General features: G+C 46.4%; 1 protein-coding gene across 1 annotated transcript in view; it reads left to right on the top strand.

Annotated features, from left to right (window-relative positions):
- Positions 1-602: 602 nt before the first annotated feature.
- Positions 603-25,200, top strand: part of cacnb2b (calcium channel, voltage-dependent, beta 2b) — a 49,543-nt gene continuing 24,945 nt past the window's right edge. The window contains 2 exon segments of the mRNA XM_056293796.1: positions 603-620; positions 17,709-17,774. Coding sequence (XP_056149771.1) covers positions 603-620; positions 17,709-17,774 — 84 coding nt within the window.

Genomic DNA, 25,200 nt, shown 5'->3' with positions numbered 1-25,200 from the left:
ATTACAGCGGTTTGTTTTTTAAGGAGCAGAATAAGAAATAAAATAAAAACAAAATAAAGCACGCGTTCTACGCACTAGCCCTGTACGCTCGTGCAGCCGAAGCCCAGCAAATGGTTTTTGGATGAGCACGCTTTAATCCGGCGGGGCGTGCGCGGGGCGTGCGCGGAGCGCTCACTCCGGCGGCACCGAGTCAACGAATGAAGGACTCCCGCACGCGGGGACGAGGCGGACACGACCGGGTCACAGGTGCTGCCGGCGCTGCGGGTCAGAGTGCGCCACGCCGACAAACACATAAGCCCTTAATGCCCCGATCGGCTTCAGACGGGGTAATTGCACTCTGCAGACTTTGGAGCGGGAAACCCCTTCCCACCTTTACGCGCGCGGGGACGGAGGCGTTCCTTTACTTTTCTTTTTCTTTTTTTTAGTGTCCGGGTCAGTACCGGTGCTGCTTTATAACGGTTTCGTGTCGGATCAAACCAAAACCACCGCAAGACTCTTCCGGGGGAATTACAGACCCGCGTCTCCCTCCGTTCGTAACTGTCCGTAGCTACACACGTCACAGCCGTGGAGCGTCTGGAAGGAGGTCGTTATAACCAACCGCCATGCCGCCCAAGAAAAAGGTAAAATAAGAATAAACACGTTTCAGTGTGTGTGTGTGTGTGTGTGTGTGTGTGTGCGTGTGCGTGCGTGCGTGCGTGCGCGCTCTGAGCAGCGAGGCTCTATAGGAAAACGCACCATCTGTTGCGTTAATCCCCTTGCGCGGCCTGCCCGTTCGGTTGCATGGAGGCGGACAGGTACAGCGCGCTGCAGAGGGGCGACGCATACCTCCGCATGCAGGTACCATGCCGCGCGGAGGAGGACGTGTGTTCGGGGAGGAAAACTAGACCCCGTGGAGTGGAGCAGTGGAACGTGCAGTTTTAGTCTTAATTTATCCGCCCAGCTGACTTTGGGTGGGTTTTATAACTGTGTGTGTGACCTGGCCCAAATTTAAAAAACGCAAAGATTAAATCATAACAGCGTTACGTTGGACTCGTGTTCTCTCAGCATGGGTCCGCTGCAATGCACTCAGGTTGCCAGGCCAACCACGCGCACACGCTGACCATGAAATTCTTAAAAATTACTTGACATAAGGCCATGACGCACCTGTTTTATTGAATTACAATAGAATAGATTAGAGTAGAACAGAATATATTAGAGTAGAGTAGAATATATTAGAGTAAAATAGATCAGAACAGAATAGAGTTGAATAGAATAGAGTGGAATAGAGTAGAATAGAATATAATTATTCTAGTTGGACTCCATTGTAATAAACCGTTAGAACATGCTGGTGATTTGTTGGCCTAAACACAAAAATAAAAAATCCAAAATTGAAAACGTATCAACTTGAACAGCGAGAGTAGTAAACCGCACTGAAACAGGGTGCTCGCGGGGTGGAGGAGCTTTGCAGCCTGTCGGCGGCACGCCACCCTGTGTTTCGGTGTGTTGGTATGCTGGTAGCCCAACAGTGCCTGTGACCAAGAATAGGAAAAGCCTCTTAGTCGCTGCTACCGGGGCATTACATTCAGGTACCTCTGCTGTGCACCGGCAGGAAGTAGAACAAGGTGTCCATTTGGGCTATCTGGAAAGTTCCGGGAGAGGACGGGGGAGGTCGTACTGATTGGATAAAGAGCTCGCCTTCTCAGTCACTTCCTTATTGTATCTATCCATCTGTCAACACTCACAGGATTTCTCTGAAGAGAAGAGGTAGCAGGGACAAGTTAGTGCCTCTGTGTGATACAAGTGAGGGATAACTGCCAAAAATCTGTGTAGGAACATCCAGCTGACATGCACATAAACACCTGCTATCGAACTAATTAAACACATGCATGCATCCTTGCAGAAACACACACTTACACAGGCACGTGTGCACACACACACACACACACACACACACACACACACACACACACACACACACACACACACACACACACACACATCTTTAAATCCCTGTGATTGTGCTCCGTCTCAGCTCCGTGCAGAGCAGGAGCGTGGCGAGACCTTACATCCAACAACTGCAGGGAGTCAATATATCACTTAGTGGGCCCGGGCACCCCGGCATGAAGTAATACATATAGATAACAGCACAAACGCAGCTATCACAAAGTGCAGGGTTTCCATCTGATGAGCGCTGGGGGAGTTTGGAACACAGGCAGTCAGAGCACTGTTGCAGGCTGCTGCCTGTGAGGAGTTTGCATTTCTCTCTCTCTCTCTCCCTCTCTCTTTAAATCCTGGATTGACGCATGCTATCTTAATCTCCTTACTCAGAGACAATCATGACACAGAGCACAGAGAGACCGAGAGAGATAATGAGAGACAGACAGACAGAGAGACAGAGAGAATGAGAGAGAGACAGGGAGAGATAATGAGAATGAGAGAGAGAGCATGAGAGAGAGAATGAGAGAGCAACAGAGTGTGAGAGAGACAGAGAGAGGATGAGAGAGTGAGAGAGAACGAGAGAGTGAGTGAGAGAATGAGAGAGAGAATTGCCCTTCTGGGATAAATAAAGTTGTCTGAATCTGAATCTGAGCGAGCGAGAAAGTGAGAGAGATAATGAGAGAGAGAGAGAGAGATAATGAGAGAGAGACAGAGACAGAGAGAGACAATGAGAGAGAGAGAGCCCCTCTCGCTCTCTCTCTCATTATCTGTGCTCGTCATCGTCTGTTACAATTTAAGGTGGTGCACAGAGTCCATGTGTCCAAAGTCAAATTATCCTATATGTAGTAAGTTGTACATATGGGATAGTATTTTGTATCATATGTTATTAATGCTTTGGCAATATGAGAATGCTTGTCATGCCAATAACCCAAATTTGAATTTGAATTTGAGAGACAGAGAGAGATAACGAGAGACAGACAGAGAGAGAGAGAGAGAGAGAGAGAGAGAGAGAGATAATGAGAGGGAGACTATGAAACAGATTGAGCAGCAGAGGTGAGACCCGAGGACACGTTTCTTCTTCCCGTTTAAAATGTACATCTCTTTTCCAACATACAGCTTCCTGTCATCCTCCCGAATCTAAAATAGCTACACGCCATGAGCGAGTAGAGGGGAGCGTGTTTACTCTTCGTCCAGTATGACTGACTCTGGACTGGTAGGGCAAAGTGGTGACTGCACAAGTTAAGAGGACAACATGGGGTCAGCAGCGCAGTCTCTAACTTAATTTGCCTCGATCACAGACAAAGTAAACAAGTTCCACGTCTCACACCACAGATTTCATCCCCTGCTGCACTACCGAGACCACAAACTGGCGACGGCACAGAGGAGTCATCAAACCCACATTAATCTCACAAATTATATTTATTGTAGTTGATATTCCCTCCCGCTTCCAATGCATAATTGGCGTAGTAAAGGGTCATAATGTAGCCTTTAACTCCAGAGACTGCAGCCGATGCCAAAGTAAATGTGAGGTAGGTGCCAGCCTGCCCATATCTGCTCTGTGGCGGTCTGGCACGGGGCAGGATGCCAGTCCCCTCCAGATGGATGATACAAAACAGCTGATAAGGCAGGATGGGAGGGAAATTGGATCCAAACAAACGCTTTGATGTAAATGAGCAAATTGATAATGACCCGGCGTACATGAGCAAGGTATCCGCCGCTGTGGCGAGGAACACACGGAAGGAAAAGAGCCTCAGCCGCCGCGAAAGCCGCGAAAGTGTTACTGGACGGAGATCGAGCATTAGTATTCCTCAGCCGTTGGGAAGAGAGAGTAGGAAGCTGTTTATAGGTGAAAATGAGGAATGCACGAACAGCTGGGATCGGTGCCAGCAGCTCATTGTGGGGCCGACAGGAAATTAGTCACAATTAGATTAGTTACCTGCTTCATGGCTCACAATGCTCTGTGGCAAAAAGGTGTTTCGGTAAGCAGGCGGTTTTGTCCTTCCATGATGCATGACTGTGCCCCCGGTAGCTTTCCAGCAAGGTTTTTTTTTTTAATGAGTTATTTATGCAGAGATTGGGGTCATCTACATCGAATACAACCTGTAGACCCACCAAGATGTGCTGAGATACATGAGAATATGGCATAGTTCATGATTCTTTGCACTCGCACAACTCCAGCAGCCACTACTGAGAAGACGGATGCAGGAAGATGACCACCTAACCAGCAGATCTTTTGCTTTAGATGTAATTACTGAGGACACTCTTACTAGCTGGGTCTTCTACAACTTGATGTGTGATCATTAAGGTGCAAGGTCCCACCTCCCCTTGCTCCATTTCTCTTCCCTCAGACTAATTTATACACACACACATATGCATCAAATACACACACACACACACACACACACACACACACACACACACACACACACACACACACACACACACACACACACACATCATCATCAGTGGTCACTCGGGGTCGAGTATGACCGTCCTCCCTCTGGGTCTTCAGGTGGACGTAGAGGTTGATCCTGGAGCTGCATAATGGGAGGACGCCTGCACGTGACAGCTTTTTACATGGGTCGGCTGATGCGCCTGCAGCCACCACATGGTCCTTGGCAGGGGGTGTCCAGAGTCCAATGGCATGGAGAACCAAGACGATTGGGGACCACCCTCTGTTGCAGCCTTCATCCGCCTTCACTGCCGTTGTGACCTGGAGACATCTTCCGCCAGTTCCACCGTTGAGGTCTTTGTTGGATCGCACTTCGTCTCGAACCTCCCCCTTGACCTATCCGCCTTGCGTGACCCTACCAGGAGCCAAGCTCCGGACGAAATAGCCCTTGGGATCATTGGTACACGCAAGCTTCTCCAACATGGCAAGGTGGCAATCCAGCAGAATACACACACACATGGGAGAGCAGGTTTGATTGCTTTTGAAGTGTCTTCATATGGTGCTTATACCATTTCCACCGGATCCAAGCAGGCGCGTGTCCAACCCTCAGCGGTGTGTAAAGGAAGTGACATAAGTGAGGGAATAACCTGCTGTATCCAGCACAGATGTCACTCAGAAGACGAACAACTCCCCAAGAGCTTTGGTTCACAACGACATATCTTTCCGTTCTCTTAGCTCTTTTATTCAGGATTCCTCGCTGACACTGGAAATCGAAGGCTTTTGAAAGTTCACGTGTTAGTCTTTTACCTTGACATTGATATGGAGATTTTTCTGGAGCACCTGGAGCAAATGACCCGAGAGCTCAAAAACCGTTCTGTAAATCCATCTTCAGTGTATGCCAAGGCAGCGGCCCTGCACAAGCCACTCGCATCATCACAACTTAGGGTCTTCATTCCTTGATTTGTAAATGGACTGCATGTATATAGTGCTTTTCTAGTCTACCGACCACTCAAAGTGTTTTACAGTGGATGCCTCACATTCACCCGTTCACACACACATTCATACACTGGTGGTGGAGGCTGTCACGCAAAGCGCCAACCTGCTCATCAGGAGCAGTTACGGGGTTCCGTGTCTAGCTCCAGGACACTTCAACATGCTCTCTGGAAGAGCTGGGGATCAAACCAGTGACCTTCCGATTACTAGGCCACCCGCTCTACCTCCTGAGCCACGCTGCCCCCATTTGCAACTTTGAGAAACACTGTCAGATGTGAGTTCTGATTTACCGAGGATCACTTTAATATGTGATTTAAATCAAACAAGTGTCTTATAACACGAGGTTATTACAGTCTGTTCCTCAAAACCTTTGCTCGGTACACACGTGAACACCCTGGTGTTGAGGGACACCAACCTGCAGACATGCTCCCAGTCGTCAGCTGGTTCTTGACCAACCGGTCACGCTGGTCTCCTTAAGCAATAAGACACAGCAAGATGCCACAGTTAACGGGCCTGTTGTGAATTACTGCTTTTAAAAAATGGCTACCAAGTACGGCAATATGAAAGTGAAAGACATGTTCTAGTTAAAAAAAATGTAATGGTTTGATAATGGTTTGGTAGGCACGGTGGCCCAATGGTTAGTGCTGTCGCCTCACAGCCAAGAAGGTCCTGGGTTCGAACCCCGGGGTCATCCCAGGTCGTCCTCTGTGTGGAGTTTGCATGTTCTCCCCGTGTCTGCAGTGGGTTTTCTCCGGGTGCTCCGGTTTCCCCCACCATCAAAAGAAACATGCATGTTGGGGTTTATACTCCTGTCTGTGCCCCTGAGTAAGGCAATGGGAAAAGAACTGGAGTTGGTCCATGGGTGCAGGATCAAGGTGGCATGTGTAGCTCCCAGCTACACAGATCACAGCTAGGGTAGGTTAATTTGCAGTAACTGAATTTCCCCAAGGGGATTAATGAAGGAAATTTAACTTAATAACAAGAATATTTTTTTCAAGAAAATAGACTCTCCTGGTTGCTTGCACATGACTGTGATTGCTACAGAACATACATCAACTTATTTATTCTTTATCACGGGCTATCTGGATTTATTATTTGGCTATTTATTTATTCTGCAACCACTAAAGTGTCCAGCATCAGTAGGACGACTCCCAAAACTGCTTGTAGGCTTGCATATTTTGTTAGGTGGAAGTGTGTTGCTTGCCGTGGCAAGGATGTTCTTCCTAGTTGTCCGGTCCACAAGATTCAGTTTGCAATCGCCCCCCCCCCCCCGAGATATGCACTGCTCAGTCCACTCCTCCATAGTTAGGCTACCACGGAGGTCAAAGTTCACTTTGAATGTTTCCAGTTTGTTAACTTCTTTTTGTTCCTCAGATGCGGAGTGATACCGGATTGTGCAGGCATTAGACGTCATAGCTGTTGTACACAGTTGTTATACCGCGGCTATCGACCAATCAGACTGCGTTATTTGAACTAGGCTACCCATTATATAAATGGCGTTAGAACTTGGACAGATGGAGGAGAGATAGTGAAGTTGGGTAATCAGCCACATACTTGCCCTCTATGAGAGGGGGGGAGATTGCATGAGTGTTTGGGTCGAGTTCACTTTTACTTCAATATAACGAAGATTTCAATTTGGAGAACTACTGCCATGGGAAGGCCGGTCCATTAAACATATCAAGAAATAATTGAGGATGAATGTTGTGTCGTTAGGGAATGATGTGTGGTTTGTAGTTTGAAAGGGGTTGAGTCAGAAGTGGACTGAGACCCCACTCGTTTGCCTGACGTTTCTATTGTATCGGTGCCTCTGGCAGGTTTTTCCTCCCTCGTGTCTCATTTAGCCTAAAAGTCACTTTGTCATTTGACAGCGTGTGCTGCTGATCTAACTGAACGGAACCGGAATAAAACGAATCCCGTGCGGTGGATCCATTTTGGGCCGGTAGCAGGGACATTTTCTGTGCATGCACTGGAATAAACAGCACCGCCTTTGAAGAGCTCGTTTTCTGCAGCTTGGAGGCGCTGCAGATGGCCTGGCGGCTGAGTTCCCATACGGTGCAAGGAAAAGACTTCACACCAACTTGCCTTTCCATAGCTAAGCCATGCAGCTGTAGCCAGAGGCAGCGGCTGAAGAGCGGCGAGCATGCAGGCAGGGCAAGTGAGGGGAAACAAAAAACATCTTTCACCTGTGTAGATGGCATATATTTTATTTTTGATTTTGAGATACTTTATTGATCCCTGTAGGGAAATTATACTCTGCATTTAACCCATCCTAGCTGTGTAGCAAGGAGCAGTGGGCAGCTGCCGTGCAGCCCCTGGGAGTTCATCTCGCCATGCCTTGCTCAGGGGCACAGACCGGAGTATAAACCCTGACATGCATGTCTTTTTGATGGTGGGGGAGACCGGAGCACCCGGAGAAGACCCACCGCAGACACGGGGGAGAACATGCAAACTCCACACAGAGGACGACCTGGGATGATCCCCCCCCCCAAGGTTGGTCAACCCCGGGGTTCGAACCCAGGACCTTCTTGCTGTGAGGCGACAGCGCTAACCACTGCACCACTGTGCCGCCCTTGAGGCACGGTGGCAGAGAAATGAGGCAGACAAATGGACAGAAAAATGGACAGACAAAAAAGAAATTACAATGACAATCTGCCAGACAGACATAGATTTTAACACACACGCAAACATGCACACAATTTCTTTCCTCTAGAGACACATTCCCCCGGTCCTCCCACCTCTCCTCTAGTCCGGAGCTGTGCTGAACCTTGTTCTCTCAGTCACTGTGGAGTTTGATGCCCTCAGAGTTCACCTCGTTTTTGTTGTGTGTTTTTTTTGTGGCTGTTCTCCGGCGCTCCAATTTTCCCTTTGGTGATGCTCGACAAAAGTCCGAGGTGCATGAGAAGCAATCACATAGCCTTTAGGGTAAGACAACATTTGCTTTTGTGGATGCGTTTCCTTTTTTTTTTCTTTTGAGTCCACGCACTGTGTCCTCCTATTTAACTGGCTGCTCAGCCTCGTCTGCGTTTGTGTGTTGCGTCTGTCTAACGGTGCGTATGTATACCCGGGCCCCTGCACGCATGAGCCTTCCTTCCCGCACGCGACTCGCACGTGGGCAGGTTTCTCTGGTTGGGGTCCTCCTCTCCGGTACGGGGTGGACCTGGGAGTTACCGTCATTAGACGTTTCGACGTCTTCGACGGTGTGGAGGAAGTGCAGAAGCAGCGGCGGCGAGCACTGCCAAGCTGACCTAATTATACTGACGTTTTGTGTGGCGGATGTAGAGAAACTGTCACTTCTATAGCCCCGCTATGGATTTCTGATGGATTTGGATGTGCTGCTGAATTACTGGGCGAGCGTCTCTCTGATTGGTCAATGAGGATGCCATTGTTTTGGGGTTTTTTGTTTTACAAACACCGTTGAGTACAATTAATTGTTGTGGAGTTTTTAACGCACCATTTTGTTGTTGTTATCTGGATGGTTGTCACAGCAGACGGAGGCAGAGGTGGCTGCAGGACGCGCCTTCATTAATTTCTCCCCGGATCAAACCGTTCAAGGTACAATGGGAGCGGTATTACACCAGTGGGTGGCATTTATGCTTAGGTGGCATATTTCTTTAAGTGGTTACCATGGAAACATCTTTCCATATGTTCGGGCAGTCAGCAGCAGGACCACTATCTTTAGTGACAAGAGTTTTCCCCAATCTGCTGCATTTGCTTCGCACGCCCTGCCATCCAAAGCTTTGAATATAGCTGCTGAAGATGGAGGGGAAATAACATTAAGTTAAGAGATGTCAGTAAATAAGACAAAAACATCAGCTCAGGCATGAATACCTGAATCAAAACCTCTGTAATGAATGAACGGCTGGATCATATTTGATTAAGAGACAAGATATCCTGGTGATACCACATCTTACTTTTGTGGATTATTTAAACACTAGGCAGACATTTTGTAATGATTTGTGTCATGGTGTTTAGTTGTGTCTTAAAATGTCACGCAATGGGGCATCTGGGTAGCGTGGCAGTCTATTTCGTTGCCTACCAACAGGGGGATCGCTGGTTCAAATCCCCGTGTCACCTCCGGCTTGGTCACGCATCCCTACAAGACACAATTGGTTGTGTCTGCGGGTGGGAAGCCAAATGAGGGTGTGTGTCCTGGTTGCTGCACTAGCGCCACCTCTGGCCGGTCGGGGCACCTGTTTGGGGGGGGGGGCTGGGGGAATAGCGTGATCCTCCCACGCACTATGTCCCCCTGGCGAAGCGCCTCACTATCAAGTGAAAAGAAGCGGTGACTCCACATGTATCGGAGGAAGCGTGTGGTAGTCTGCAGCCCTCCCTGGATCGGCAGAGAGGGTGGAGCAGCGACCAGGATGGCTCGGAAGAGTGGGATAATTGGCCGGATACAATTGGGGAGAAAAGGCGGGGGAAAATCCGCCCCCCCAAAAAGATGTCGTGCAGACATGATGCGATGGCTCATTTTTTTATATCTGTGTTGGTTGTTCTTGTTTTTCTCAGTGTCTATACTTTGTGCCAAAGATGGCTTCTCCATCTCAGGCTGACTTTCTTTGAGACCCAAATATGGTTTATCTTCCCAGGGAACGTGAAGCTGCGGGCCAGCCAGCTGGCTCTTGGTGACTCAAGGCTTTGATTATTTTAGTTTAGGATGGAGTCCATATCCCCAATCAGACACCCTTCTCCTAATGCGCTCCACTGGCACATGCTAAAAGAGCTGCGTAAACACTTTTGAGTGAGAAAGGAGTCACCTTCAGGTAGTGCCTGAGATAGGAACTACGAACATGGTTTTGCTTTTCTCATCCACCCTTCCCGTCCTCCCTTTTTTGGCCACCTTCTAAGCCACAAAATCACATTAATGGGTTGGGTTGTCTCTCCAATAGTCTGCGCAGAGATAGCAAGAGACAGACAGAGAGAGAACGAGAGAGAGACAGAGGGAGGGGGACAGAGGGTGAGCGAGAGAGTCTGATAGAGACAGAGAGAGAGAGAAAGAGAGCGAGAGACAGAGGGGGGGAGGGTGAGCGAGCAAGCAATCTCTCTCTGTCTGTCTCTCTCTTTCTCTCTGCGCAGAGATAGAGACAGACAGAGAGAAAGAGAGAGAGAGGGAGACAGACAGACAAACAGAGAGAAAAGGAGAGAGAGAGAGAGAGAACAGTAATTGAGCAGAGAAGAGATGGGCAGACATTTTAAAGGAAGGATGAGTGAATGAAAAGGAGAGGTTGAAAAATTTAAAAAAAACAAGACACTGAATTGGAGAACAAGCAGAGCTTTAGATCACAATTTGATTTCAGAGTACAGTGGCTGATGAAGATACAAGAAATATGGAATATGAAACCCCACAGACAGGATCAGACTCATGGTAGACATGGCTCAGTGACAAAGGACAAATCATCCATCTGATCTGCTCTGCAACTGTCACTAAAGTGGCACAAGGGAACTTCGTTGCTTTAACATAGCATTAAATCCTTTTTTTTTGTCCCACAGAGTGATAGCTATGGGAGAAGGATGCAATCACAGTTCACATCAGTTCCCTGGAATCTTTGTTTATATTTTGTCTGCTACCGCCTGTGAAACCCATCCATCCATCCATTATCCAAACCGCTTATCCTGCTCTCAGGGTCGCTGGAACCTATCCAAGCAGTCATTGGGCGGCAGGCGGGGAGACACCCCCGTACAGGCCGCCAGGCCATCACAGGGCCCACACACACACACACACACACACACACACACACACACACACACACACACACACACACACACACACACACACACACACACACCTAGGGACCATTTAGTATGGCCAAGTTACCTGACCTACATGTCTTTGGACTGTGGGAGGAAACCGGAGCCCCCAGAGGAAACCCATGCAGACACGGGGAGAACATCCAAACTCCACACAGAGGATGACCCGGGACGACCCCCAAGGCTGGCCTACCCCGGGCTTGAACCCAGGACCTTCTTGCTCTGAGGCGACCGTGCTAACCACTGCACCACCATGCTGCTAGCTAGCTAACAAATTACGTTATTAGCTAACAAATAACGTAAAAATATGAATTGATGTTAATGAATTTTCCTTTTATTTACATTCAGTGCCTGTCTCCTGACTCACCACCGGCCAGGCAGCGTATCTCATGGAGCAGTTTGTAGTTTTCATGAGCACTGTCATACAATATCACCTGGTTAAACACACCACCAATCAAAGTTTCCTCCATCCTGCCTCACTAAGAAAACTACAGCCCATTACAGCCAAGTGGGGTCAACCACACACACTTCTTTGCTGTTGGTTGAGGCTGCGGCTTCGCCGATCAAAGTTCACCGAAGCTGAACTCCACGCGAAGCAAAGATGCGAATTTCCTACGCCACCAGAAGCGAAGGTTTGATTTGCCCCTTCACTCAAGGAAATAGGGATTTCTTCATGGCACACTTTGCCTTGTCTTCGAACATAGTTCCTCTTCTTCCATGACCGTCTTTTGACCTAGGCCTTGTGACTAAATGCACATATCTTGTTGCTATAGGGAAAAAAAAGCAATGCCCCTCGGTAGTTTTTGCTACAGTTGATGTAAAAGACGTTGCCAAATTTTTAAAAGTCACCTACTGCCACTTTACTTTGACCATGTTTTAAGGGGGCTTGACGAAATCTAACAATGTTAATAACAGCTTAAATTAGGGCTGTGCCAAGTAACTTTGGGCAAAACAGTAACAATGGAAAGGAAATGAAACCGTCAAAAAAAAAATAGAGGCCATTTACTTAAAGAACTTGATTTATAGTGTACCCGCCACTAAAATACATTTGCCATGAATAAGAATGAAAGTTTCAACTATATAAGAAGACAGCCAACAGTGGCTATAAATCTGAATTAGCTTTGAGGTGCACTGCTTCTCCCAGATGGTAATGCTGGGATCAGACTACACAATATTTTTGTCTTTCATGATGGTCACCATGGGTGGCACGGTGCAGTCGCCTCACAGCAAGAAGGTTCTGGGTTCGAGCCCCGGGGTAGTCCAACCTTGGGGGTTGTCCTGGGTCGTCCTCTGTGTGGAGTCTGCGTGTTCTGCCCGTGTCTGCATGGGTTTCCTCCGGGTGCTCCGGTTTCCTCCCACAGACCAAAGACATGTAGGTCAGGTGAATCGGCCGTACCAAATTGCCTCTAGGTATGAATGTGTGGGTGTGTATGTCGGCCCTGTGATGGCCTGGCGACCTGTCCAGGGTGTCTCCCCGCCTGTCGCCCAGTGACTGCTGGGATAAGCTCCAGCATCCCCGTGACCCAGAGAGCAGGGTAAGAGGTTCAGATAATGGATGGATGGTCCCCATATCAGATTAGGCAATCATAGTGCCATAAATTCTTGCCGTGTCTTGGCCAGGAGACTGGCAACACTACAAGTATGACCCCGACCAATCATCGTACACTGCCTTTCATGATCTTGCGCAAGTTCATAGGTCGTCGGGGAGGAGGGTCAAGAAATTGTCAATTGTGGCAACAGAAACGCTATGTGTGATGCTGGTGGTGTTGTGTTGCGAAAAGAAAAAGATAAGAAAGGAAAAATGACTGTAGTCGCTGTTGCAGCTAGTTCTATACTGGGGAATGACAACCTAGCGTAGCTTAACCAGCCACTCACCGGGTTGCTGCAGTGCCTTCGCTATTTCTCGTTGACATTCAGCCTATCTTTTTTGACTCCGTCATGGTCCTTCCTTGAGCAAACGTCAAAAAGGCCTGCAGGGGGATTGTTACAACTGCTAAAAGAACCTTTCCTCGGTTTCGTCGTTCCACCTGACAACAGCGTCACTTTCTCTTTGCCATGTTAACGTATGTGCGGCAGAGAGCACTCGGTCATCCTATTGGTCAACGTCAAGTAACATGTCATGGGAGTTGTCAGATTAGGCAGGAAAATACAAAAAATAAAAATACAAAAATACAAAAGATGCAAAATATTCTGACATGCTAGGGGTTGTCTGTCCAGGTAGTGTAGCAGTCTATTCCATTGCCTACCAACACAGGGATCGTCGGTTCGAATCCCCGTGTTACCTCCGGCTTGGTCGGACCCCCCTACAGACACAACTGGCCGTGTCTGTGGGTGGGAAGCCTGATGTGGGTATGTGTCCTGGTCGCTGCACTAGCGCCTCCTCTGGTCAGCTGGGGCGCCTGTTTGGGGGAGAGGGGGGGATAGCGTGATCCTTCTATGCGCTACGTCCCCCTGGTGAAACTCCTGAAAAGAAGCAGCTGGCGACTCCACATGTATCGGAGGAGGCATGTGGTAGTCTGCAGCCCTCCCCGGATCGGCAGAGGGGGTGCCGCAGTGACCAAGATGGCTCGGAAGAGTGGGGTAATTGGCCAAGTACAATTGGGAGAAAAGGGGGGGGGTCAAATAAATAAATAAATAAATCTGACATGCTAGACTTTTCTTTGGGGTGTCGTGGGGCATCCCAGACGCCACATCGCTGTTCTTTGATTATGTCACACTACACGGGGTAAAGACGCTCGTTCGTTGTTCCTGACGTTCATAATCGATCCCAACGCTGGAAATTTGTCACCGACAACAACAAAATCATGTCGAAATTGGGCTGAAACCATTTAGTCTGATCCCAGCTAGTGTCACCTGCAGCAGCAAGCCTAACATTGTTTAATAATTCAGCTGAAGTGTTTTGCACCATTGGCTGGGTGACACCGGCCTGCAGGAGAGGCGGGTGCTGTGCGAACAGATGTCTACGCCAGGCATGGGTAAACAAAAACATACGCCCGGACATAACTCTGCCTAGGGGAGATATACTTTCCTCCTCCTCCTCCTCCTCTCTTATCCCTTCTTCTTGATGTCTAATTCTCTTTTTTTCTTCCCGGCTCCTGCAGCACCTTCCTTGTACTCAGGGCATCCTTTTTTTCCCACCCGGTGAGGGGAAAAAAAAGGATTTCACTCAGCAAATTGCCAACATCAACCCACACAGTTAATATATAATCCTCTCCTCTTCCTCCTTTTGTCTACTGGTGCCTTATTTCGTTCTCTTTTCACCCGCTCCCTCGGGTTTTCAGCCTTCTCTCCCGTCCACTCCCCTTTAGGTTGTCACAGGCGTTTTAAATGAAATAAGCAGGCCTTTTCTTTAGCACTTAATCTTTCTCAGCGATGACTCTCTATCCGCTCTCTCTCTCTCTCTCTCTCTCTCTCCCATTTCCTTGATGTAAAGTCCCTCTTCTCATTGTGCTGATCTGGGCCCATTTACTTGCGCTGTTACTTTTCTCCCTTCACCTCGATTAACATTGTTATCCTTTCTTTGCTCTTCCTCCTCCACCTCTCCCTTTGTTGTGCCATTTCCTGACTTCCTGCGTTATTCATGTCCTCCTCACTTTCATCTGTGCTGGGCAACTTTTTTCCTCACTTGCTTTACCCCTTTACCTTTTATTCTGGGGGAAGTGGGGGACTGCTCTTTCTCTCTCTCTCTCTCTCTCCTCAGAATAAAAGCTACCACAGCCGTGGCCTGTACAGCTGAAGATGGCTCCATTGTGAGCTATTGGCCTGGTGTTGACATGCTGTATAATCCATCATCATCAATGCCAGAGACTCTCACTCGTGGTGCGCAGTACAAAGTGCATGCATTTAGAAAAACTGAGAGTGAGAGAGGGTCAGGGATGTTAGGGAGAGCAGAGGGGGAAAGTGAGCCTGTTCCTCAATGATAGACAGAGAAATGACAGCATGAACTGTGATCAACTTAAGGTTTAAGAACGTTGGATGTGACCAATTGGCATACAGTGATGATGATGATGATGATGATGATGATGATGATAGTAAAGTTGGGAGGCATGGTGGTTAGCGCTGTTGCCTCACAGCAAGGTCCTGGGTTCGAACCCCGGGCTGTCCCAGGTCCTTTCTGTGTGGAGTTTACATGTTCTCCCCGTGTCTGCATGGGACGTGGGTTTCCTCCAGTTTCCTCCCACCATCAAAAGACATGCATGTAAGGGTTAATACTCCTGTTTGTGCCCCTGAGCAAGGCAGTGGAAAGAAGAACTGAAGTTGGTCCCCGGGCACTGCAGCTGCCCACTGCTTCTATGCAATAGGATGGGTTACATGCAGAGAACAAATTTCATTGTCCTGTACGATGACAAAATAAAGTGGCTTTGGAATGTAATCTCTTGTTACAGCGGTAGTAGCAGTGGGAAGAGGATGAGTATTAAAGATCTGGTCCAATGAAAATCCTGTTTTCCAAACTTGTTGTATTTTAAAACAAGGTATGTTAATGTAAAGTTGCCCAATATGTTAGAACTGCTGTTATGAAAAATATGACTAATGCCCTCATGAGAAACTATCCTCCTGGTTGTCGACATGATTAAACTGTTTCAGAAATCAATCTGCCTCTGGTAATAAATTGCATTATTGAATTGGACAGCCAATTAATTGTCCTCATAGATTTATTTCACGGACATAGCCGACGTACATCTGCTTCGTCTTAGTAAGGTAACGGTCCGTTCTCTTGGTTCTGCAATGTTAAAAATCCAACTTTCCGTTCCCTTCCATTAAGATTGTGATCGCTTATTTACGGTTTATGTTTCTGTTGTCTGACAACTGCATGACTGAAAAAGTGATTTGATCGAGTCACAAAATACTGAAAGTCCTGAAATTACTGTTAACCTTGGTTAGCCAGTTAACATTTTGTGACCGTGGGTCAAAGCAACTTTTCATAGTCTTGCAGTTGTCTGACAACAGAAACATAATGACAACGCCTGTATTGCACTATACGTTATATTGAAACACAAACTAAGTCATCATCAAGTGACAGAATTGAAGGGGAAAAAAATATGGGGGAACCGATTTTTACCTTACAAACTGGAGGTACATTAGCCATGTTTGTGAAAAATGTCTAAGTATGTCAGTTAGTCTGTTTTCAAATAGTTGCTTAGCAACATCATGCAAGTTAGCGAGCTAGCTAGCTATCAAAGAGTCTCGTTAACTCAAGGCCACGCCCCCTCAACCTCCTGAGAATTTACTGTGCTCAGAGAGGGGATGCTAAAACAGTTAATTAAATGATACTTTTGATGCCGTTAAAAATCAGCCGAAGACTCATTTATTCAAACGTTCCTTTGTCTTGCCTCATAATGTCTAGTGTTTATAATTTTGTGTATTTTTAAGGTCTTTTTGTTGCTTATGTTTTATCGTTTCTTTTTTACTGTTTTTATGGTCTTAATTTTTTTCCCCTCCACCTTTTTTCTCCCCAATTGTACTTGGCCAATTACCCCCCTCTTCCAAGCCATCCCGGTTGCTGCTCGGAGAGGGCTGTAGACTACCACATGCTTCCTCCGATATATGTGGAGTCACCAGCCGCTTCTTTTCACCTCACAGTGAGGAGTTTTGCCTGGGGACATAGTGCGTGGAAGGATCATGTTATCCTCATCCAACCCCCCCCAGACAGGCACCCCGACCAGAGGAGGCACTAGTGCAGTGACCAGGACACATACCCACAGCCGGCTTCCCACCTGCAGACACAGCCAATCTTGTCTGTAGGGACGCCCAATTTATGGTCTTATTTTTAACAATTTTACTCTTGTGAAGCACTTTGTGACCTTGCTCTGTGAAAGGTGCTATACTAAATAAACTTTACTTACTTCTGAAGCTGAAAGGAGACATTTCTAACATTAATACTGCACAATAATGCTTTTCTGACTAGATTAAAATCATTGAACTGGATCTTTAAGACAACAACAATGAAGGCTTAAATTTCAGAAGCTTAAAAGAAAAGAATGACTGCAAAATACTGGTGAAGCATGCTGTCATACTTAATAGCGTTGCATTGACTTAATAGCGTTGCATTGTTAAAATTCATTGAGGAGCAGAGTATCAAGAAGGAGGAGAGAGTAGATTTGTGACTTTGGTGTTCGAGTGCGAGTCTTCAGTACCAGGTTGACGTGGGGGGCTGTGCCACCTTCAGGGTATGACACAGAGGGCATTAATTACCATACCTTTGAGGGGACAATCTAATCTCTGGGACACATGGCACAGACCTGAATGTCCCTGAAGGCAGTCCAATGCGTCGCTTCCTTACAATTAAGGACAGGAGGATGCTGGGAAAATGAATGCTATCCAAGAAGACAAGATAGGGATGTTTTTTAAGCAGCAAGCTGTAATGCATTTGTTCTTAAATCAGCTGGAATTAGTTTGGATTCAAATATAAAACCACTGTACAGAGTTAACAATGAGGTGTGCGATATCAGTCATATCACGTCTGTTGAAGCTTTACCTCACTTCAAAATGTTGGAGAGATTTATAATTGTCTCAAACCATTTGCTTTTAGATAAGGCTCTCTCTGTCTGTCTCTCTCTCGTTGCCAAAGTTTGCAAAACAATGCTAAAACATGTAACATCAAATCGATAAAGAAGAAGTGATGATGTCTCTAATCTTTGATTTCTGACTTTATTCCCAGGGAGAGCGTCAGGACTCGGATGCTGTTGAGGAGAGAAATGCCCAGGTGCAGCTGGAGAAGGCCAAGGTATGCTCAGATCCTTGCATCATGGGATAAGTCCCTCTAACCCGACACACTCATCACAGTCAAACAAAAAAAGTTGACTCAAAATAGCCCTCTGTTAAAAGAGTCATTGCAGGGACATCCGGGTAGCCTAACTCCTCTCTATCAGGTGAAAAGAAGCGGCTGGTGACTCCACATATATTGGAGGAGGCATGTGGTAGTCCGCAGCCCAGAGGGGGGTGGAGCAGCGATGCGGACAGCTCGGAAGAGTGAGATAATTGGACGAGTAGAATTGGGGAGAAAAAGGGGGGAAAATCCACAAAAAAAAAAAGAGTCATTGGAATATCTTCATCTTTGTCATCCCTTTATGTGCTCAACGTCTGGAGAAGGATGTTAATTAAGAATATTTATCATTAGTGATTTCAGTTTACGCACATTCTTAAACCCCCTTGAACTAAGTGTATGAGAGCAATGTTGTACTTAAAAGTTCAGTTTGACACAATAATGAATAAACAGGTCCTCTTTGAAAATTCATAATGCTATTTTTAAATTTATGCCTTTGAACATAAGGTCAAATTCCACATCAGGAAAAGGCCAAATGCACAGATATAAAAGCTTTATAACTGTTACAAGTTGTGGCTATAACACTGAAGGTGGGAGTGTGAAATCAGTTGTTTTTACTTAAAATCAGTTTCATAACCATGTATGATAGTCATACTTCTTTCATTAGAATGTTTTTATCGAATTCCTTCATATTAAATGAGAAATGACACGAAAGAGAGGTGAGATGAGACAAAATGTGATATAAGCTGGTGTTGGATTTGAACCGGAAGTAAGGCAGAAATACACTGTACCTACTGGGAGGCCAAAGTCGGCATCAGAGAGACACCAGCAACACTTGAGCCCCTTGATATGGCACAGAAAAATAAATTAAATCATGACAACATAATCCAAATCCAAAACCAAGGTTTTAATGCCTCAAACTGCTGTCTTCCCTATTGGCTGCCACATCCTTCCACATTTTGCATGACTGATGCAAAAATACATTTAAATATCAGAATCAACATGAAATCAGAGCATAATACAGCAAATACAATTTTATTTCTTCTCCCTTTTTCTCCCAATTGTATTACTCCACTCTTCTGAGCTGTCCTGGTTGCTGCTCCACCCCCTCTGCTGATCCGGGAAGGGCTGCAGACTACCACACGCCTCCTCCGATACATGTGGAGTCACCAGCTGCTTCTTTTCACCTGACAGTGAGGAGTTTCGCCAGGGGGACGTAGTGCGTGGGAGGATCACGCTATTCCCCCCCGTTCCCCTCCTGCTAGTGTAGCGACCAGGACACATACCCACATCCGGCTTCCCACCCGCAGACAAGGACAATTGTGTCTGTAGGGACGCCCGACCAAGCCGGAGGTAACACGGGAATTTGAACCGATGGTCCCCATGTTGGTAGGCAATGGAATAGACCGCCACACCACCTGGACACCTAACGCAAATACACATACATTTACTGCTAGAGACTCACATAGCAGGGCAGATGACATCCGCCAGTCCTGTGTATCTGTATCTGGCTTCCCATGTGACTGAGCATCCTGTCAGAAACGCCGATGTGATGAAACACTGAGACGGAGGTATCGTCCCTCAGACATCCAACAGAATCACAAAAGGCTTCGTCTTCGTCTTGTCTTATCCAACTGTGGTAATGATGTTACTTTTGTTTGAATTTATAGGCTCGCAAATAGTTTCCTAACTCGAGATCGAGTCACTGGCGAAAGGGCCCCTCCATGTTGGTACGCTTTCATCGCCATTATTTTCTATTTGACACCGCTGAATGAAAGCAGTTGAGGGTAGTCTTCTATCTAACGTTCATGAATTAAGTCACCGTTTCACAGCAACAAGGGTCTGATCATTTGTACTTCAAAATGACAAAATCCCACATTTATTTTCATTTTGAACAAGCAAAACTCCATTGGAACTGGAAACAAACGTAATATCTCACCCTAAAATAGATTTTTCTAAGTTTTAAGAAAGAATATCAGACCAAATCACACAGTTCAAACACAATTTCCAATTTTTTTAAATTCCACAAATTTTTTTTCAGTAAAAAAAAAAAAAAGGTTGAAAATTATTTTTCAGTAATTTTTTTTTTTTAGATAAAGGGGGAAAAAAATTAAACACTGTTCCGGGCTAATTCTTCCATAATTGATACAACTTTGATTACAAACAAGATCACCACTCCAAAAGCACGTGGTAATTAAATCCTCACTCAGTTAATCCACATGGGCCACTTATCTTGTCAAAATTTCCGGACCATTTCCCAACAGGGTTTATTGGGTCTCAGAGAAAGTAAATAACGTATCAACCTCTTCCTCATGACATTGGTTTTGTTGTTTTTCTTCCACAGGGATGGATTCCTGAAGGTTATTACACACACACCAACAAAAAAAAGAAAAAAGTATCACACCAGACAAGAAACTTAACCGCTCTCTTTGTCTTTTACGATCGCTCTGCTAGTGCCTGTCCCGCTGAAAATTGAACGTAATCCTCCCATAGAGTTTTAATGGGCTCTCAGTGGCCCACTGTAATTAAGGCAGCAAACAAACTCGTCCTGCTCCGACCCCAAAGCCTCTCCCACTGGGCCAAACTTCCCAAACTGGAGTAATGAGCGGCTTGATCGGCACGTTGCTGACATTTGACTCTGGCAGGATTACAACACCAACAAGGACTCGCAATAGGGAGGAAGCATGGCCTCTGTGCCAAAAGAAAGAGATGCATAAATAGGTTTTGTGCTTCTCTGTCTGTAGAGAGAGACATCGTGTGAGGGGAGCTGTGCCATCAGGAGTGGAAAAAACGCCCCACACAGAACGTTTAGCATAAGCTTACATTTATCCCACTGTTCACTCGGTGTCTTCATAATGCTCTTATTGTCTTCACTTTGTGCGGAAATGTTGCCGTGTTATGTAATTAATACTAAGTTTACAGAAACAAATTGGTCATACTGATGAATTGGCAAGCTGTTCGAAAAACCGTGTGCAGCATGCACGCACATGAATCACACACACTCACACACACACACACACATCATAATTATTTAATAACTGCATAATTGTGTTGGCAACACACGACACATCGAGCATAATAAAACCCTCGCTACAGAAGATTCACCATTTCCAACATTACAATTCAGAATTCGCTAGTTAAAACCCATGTTTACAAGCAGAGATGCACAGGCTTTTCAGAACGATTGTAGTTGTCATTTGTCTCCTTGCAGACGGGAGGTCACCGAGTTACTCATAACCTCAAGGATAATGCTTGTTTCCAGAAATGTTTGGTGCATCATCCTGATGTTTGGAGTAGGGCAGACTTTAGTCTAGAAGGATCCATTGATAGTGTTCCTTCTTTTCCAAAATATAGATTTTTCTATATCAGTCTGTTATTGTACTACTTGCACTATCCCAACTGCACATTGACTGCTAATAGTTTCTGCAAAAGACCATTTCCCGGGCAGGTGCTGCCCATCTTGCTATTATCAATAGAAATTATGTTAAATACAAATCAACTCTTTATATCTGATTAGCTTTCATCCAAGAGAATACTTTTACCCTCTACTCTTTTCCAATGATAGGGAATTTCTTATTCCCTGCCTGTCCTTCTAAAAAAAAGAAAATCTGTTCTGAAACGACGACTTGGTTTTTGATGGAAATTAAATAAACACGCTCCTTTGTCCATTCCTGTTTGATTTTTTTTTGGTTTGTAAATATGCAAAACTTTCATTGTTTTGTAGTCCATATGTCAATGGCGGCCTCACAGCAAGAAGGTCCTGGGTTCGAACCCCGGGGTTATCCAACCTTGGGGGGTCATCCTCTGTGTGGAGTTTGCATTTTCTCCCCATGTCTGCGGTGGGTTTTCTCCAGGTGCTCCGGTTTCCCCCACCATCAAAAAGACATGCATGTTAGAGTTTATACTCCTGTCTGGGCCCCTGACCGAGGCAATGGAAAGAAGAAGTGGAGTTGGTCCCCAGGTGCTGCACGGCGGCTGTCCACTGCTCTTAGCTACACAGCTAGGATGGGTTAAATAATTTCCCTATGGGGATCATTAAATTATATCAAAATCAAAAAAAACAAAAAACAAAACTTCCCTTAACCTGTTGCCCTAGGCCAGCCAGGTGGCAACCTGGCTGTGTCATTTAACACTGTACTTAATTGTCAGTGTCAATCAAAAACACACACAATTACTCACTCATCGAGACACACACACACACACACACACACACACACACACACACACACACACACACACACACACAGCCTCCAGCACTATAGATATATACAGATGGGTGACAAATGAAAGGAAAAACCTGAGTGCTTGACCCCTGCAGTGAAGGGGTCCGGGGTTTCTGTTATGGTGTGGGGGGGGGGGCATTTTCCTGGCATAGTTTGGATCCACTTGTCCCCTTAGTGGGGGAACGGGTCACTGCAAATCAATACAATGTTATTCTGAGTGACCACCTACGATGAGACATTTCTATCCTGATGGGAGTGGTCTCTTCCAAGATGACAATGTCCCCGTCCACAGGGCACGAGGAGCCACCTGAATGGTTTGATGATGATGAATATATTGTAAATCATATGCTACGGCCTTCACAGTCACCAGATCTCAACCTAATTGAACACCTATGAGAGATTTTGGACCGACATGTTAAGACAGTGCTCTCCACCACCATTATCATCAAAACACCAAAAGAGGGAATATCTTCTGGAAGAACAGTGTCCATCCCTCCAGTACAGTTCAGAGACTTGTAGAATCTATGACAAGGGAAGCTGTTCTGGGGGCTCGTGGTGGCCCAACACCTCGCTAAGACACTTTATGTTGGTTTTTCCTTTGTCACTTGTCTGTATATGTTGACATGACTATGTGTGCATGGCACACTTTTTTGTGATAATATGAATGTGTTTCAGTGCAAATACCTACATATTTCCGTGTTTGTGTATGTGGATGGTTGTGTAAACATGCTTCAATCAATATCAATTTGCCGTCTATTTGTACGCCTGTTGATGGCACCGGGGATGGCAGCCTTGGTACAGCGTTATCTAGTACTTTCTCTGTTTTTGTTTATTCTCTGTGTATCCTGTTATTCAAACCTAGTCTACTTTCACTAGAGACGAACTGCTTAACATTAGGCAGCTAACGCCAAATAGTTTTTCACCAGTTATCACAAACTCGGAAAGTTTTTGGAGACCTTAGTTGGAGGAACAGCGGCACTCTGAGACATGAAGGCGACGCAGAAGGGGAAGGCAGCCCGGCACACTGGTGAGGCTCCAGCATGGGGATTTCAATCTACCCGCAGCAATTCACTTGGCAAATCTTCGCTCCATGCCCAACAAAATGGACGAGCTGCTTTTCCTCAATAGGATGAACAAGGACTTTGCTCGTTCTGCTGCCCTTCGCTTTACTGAAACCTGGTTTAGCAAATCCACCCCTGACAGTGGATTACATATGGCAGGGTTTTGCCTACACCGAGAGGAATGCATTACAGTGCTATTGGAGAAAGCGATGGGTAGGGGAATTTGCTTCTACATATACGAAGGTTGGTGTACAGATGTCACAGTGTTAAGTAAATACTGCAGCCCAAACTTGGAATCATTATTCATAATCTGCAAGCCATTTTATTCACCGCGGGAGTTTTCATCCTTCATCCTGGTTGCGGCTTACATCTCACCCCAGGCCAGCGTGAATGGCGCAGTGCAAACCCTGGCCGACCAAATCACCGGCTTAGAGCAAACACATACGGACTCACTTTTCATTATCCTTTGGGACGTCAACAGAGCAAAATTACACCACAAACTAACAACATACAGACAGCATATTAATTGTTGCACCAGGGAAAATAACACTAGACAACTGCTACACAGTTCTTAAAGATGCATATTGCTCTGTCCCCCGGGCAACTTTGGGGCACTCTGATCACTGCTTGGTTCATATTATTCCAACCTACAGGAAGAAACTATAATCTGCAGAGCCTGTGGTTTAAAACAGTGAAGAAATAGACCAGTGAAGCAAAGCGGGGAATGGAAAAACTGTTTTGATTGCACCAATTGGAGTGTATTTGAAGCTGCAACTGGCAAACTGGACAAACTAACTGACACTGTGACATCTTAAATCAGGTTTTGTGAGGACATGTGTGTGCTTTCCAAGATCTTCTGCACATACAGCAATAACAAGCCATTGTTCACAGCCTAACTAAGACAACTCCAGCAGGCTGAGCAGTATGCCTACAGTAGTGGGGATAGAGCCCTGTACAAGCAGGCCAGAGTCCCTGACAAAGGAGATCAGAGTGGCTAAAAGAAGCTACACAGAAAAGCTGAAAAATGGGTTTTCAGCCAACAACCTTATGTAAGTGTGCAGGGGCCTGCAAGACATCACAAACTGCAGAAGACCATCCCCCCATGCTGAGGCAAACAACGTCCTGGGTGATGACCTGAATGTCTTCTATTGCAGGTTTGAGAGTGACAAATTCACACCCCTCACCCCCTCTAGCCCAATGACAACAGCCCCCATCATACCTCTGGCAACCCCCCTACTCCCCCCCCCAATACTCAGGCTGCCCTCAAGATACACGTGGATGTGAGCCGGCTTTTCCAGAGACAGAAGACCAGGAAAGCAACAGGTCCAGAGGGTGTCTAAGCCTGTGCTGACTAACTGGCTCCAATCTTCACGCAGATCTTCAACAGATCCGTGGAGCTGTGTGAAGCCCCCCGCCCCACACACTTCAAACAAGCCAACATCATCCCGGTCCCAAAGAAACCCTTTATCACAGGACTGAATGACTACAGGCCTGTTGCTCTGACGTCTGTGGTCATGAAGACTTTCGAATGACTGGTGTTGTCCCACCTGAAGAATGTCACAGGACACCTGCTGGAGACCCTGCAGTTTACCTACCTGGCAAACAGGTCAGTGGATGATGAAGTCAACATGGGACTGCACTACATCCTGCAACACCTTGACTGCCCAGTGACATATGTAAGGATCCTGATTGTAAACTTCAGCTCGGCGTTCAACACCAACATTCCAGAAATCCTCTCCTCCAAACACTCCCAGCTCACTGTATCCCCAGCCATCTGTTGGCTGATCACCAGCTTCCTGACAGACAGGATACAGGTGAGGCTGGGGGAAGTCACTTCTGGTATATGGAAAGTCAGCACTGGTGCTCCCCAGGGATGTGTCCTCTCCCCGCTGCTCTTCTCCCTCTACTCCAGCAACTGCACCTCAAAGGACACAGCTGTTAAACTACTGAAGTTTGCAGATGACACGATGGTCATCAGACTCATCCAGGATGGCAACGAGTGCACATCGGCGTGAGGTTGAGCGGCTGGTGCTCTGGTGTAGTCAAAACAACTTGGAGCTGAACATGCTCAAGACTATGGAGATGACAGTAGACTTTAAGAGA

This window comes from Lampris incognitus, chromosome 14, assembly GCF_029633865.1.
Source record: "Lampris incognitus isolate fLamInc1 chromosome 14, fLamInc1.hap2, whole genome shotgun sequence".
NCBI lineage: Eukaryota > Metazoa > Chordata > Actinopteri > Lampriformes > Lampridae > Lampris > Lampris incognitus.
This window is presented reverse-complemented; position numbering and strand designations above follow the sequence as displayed.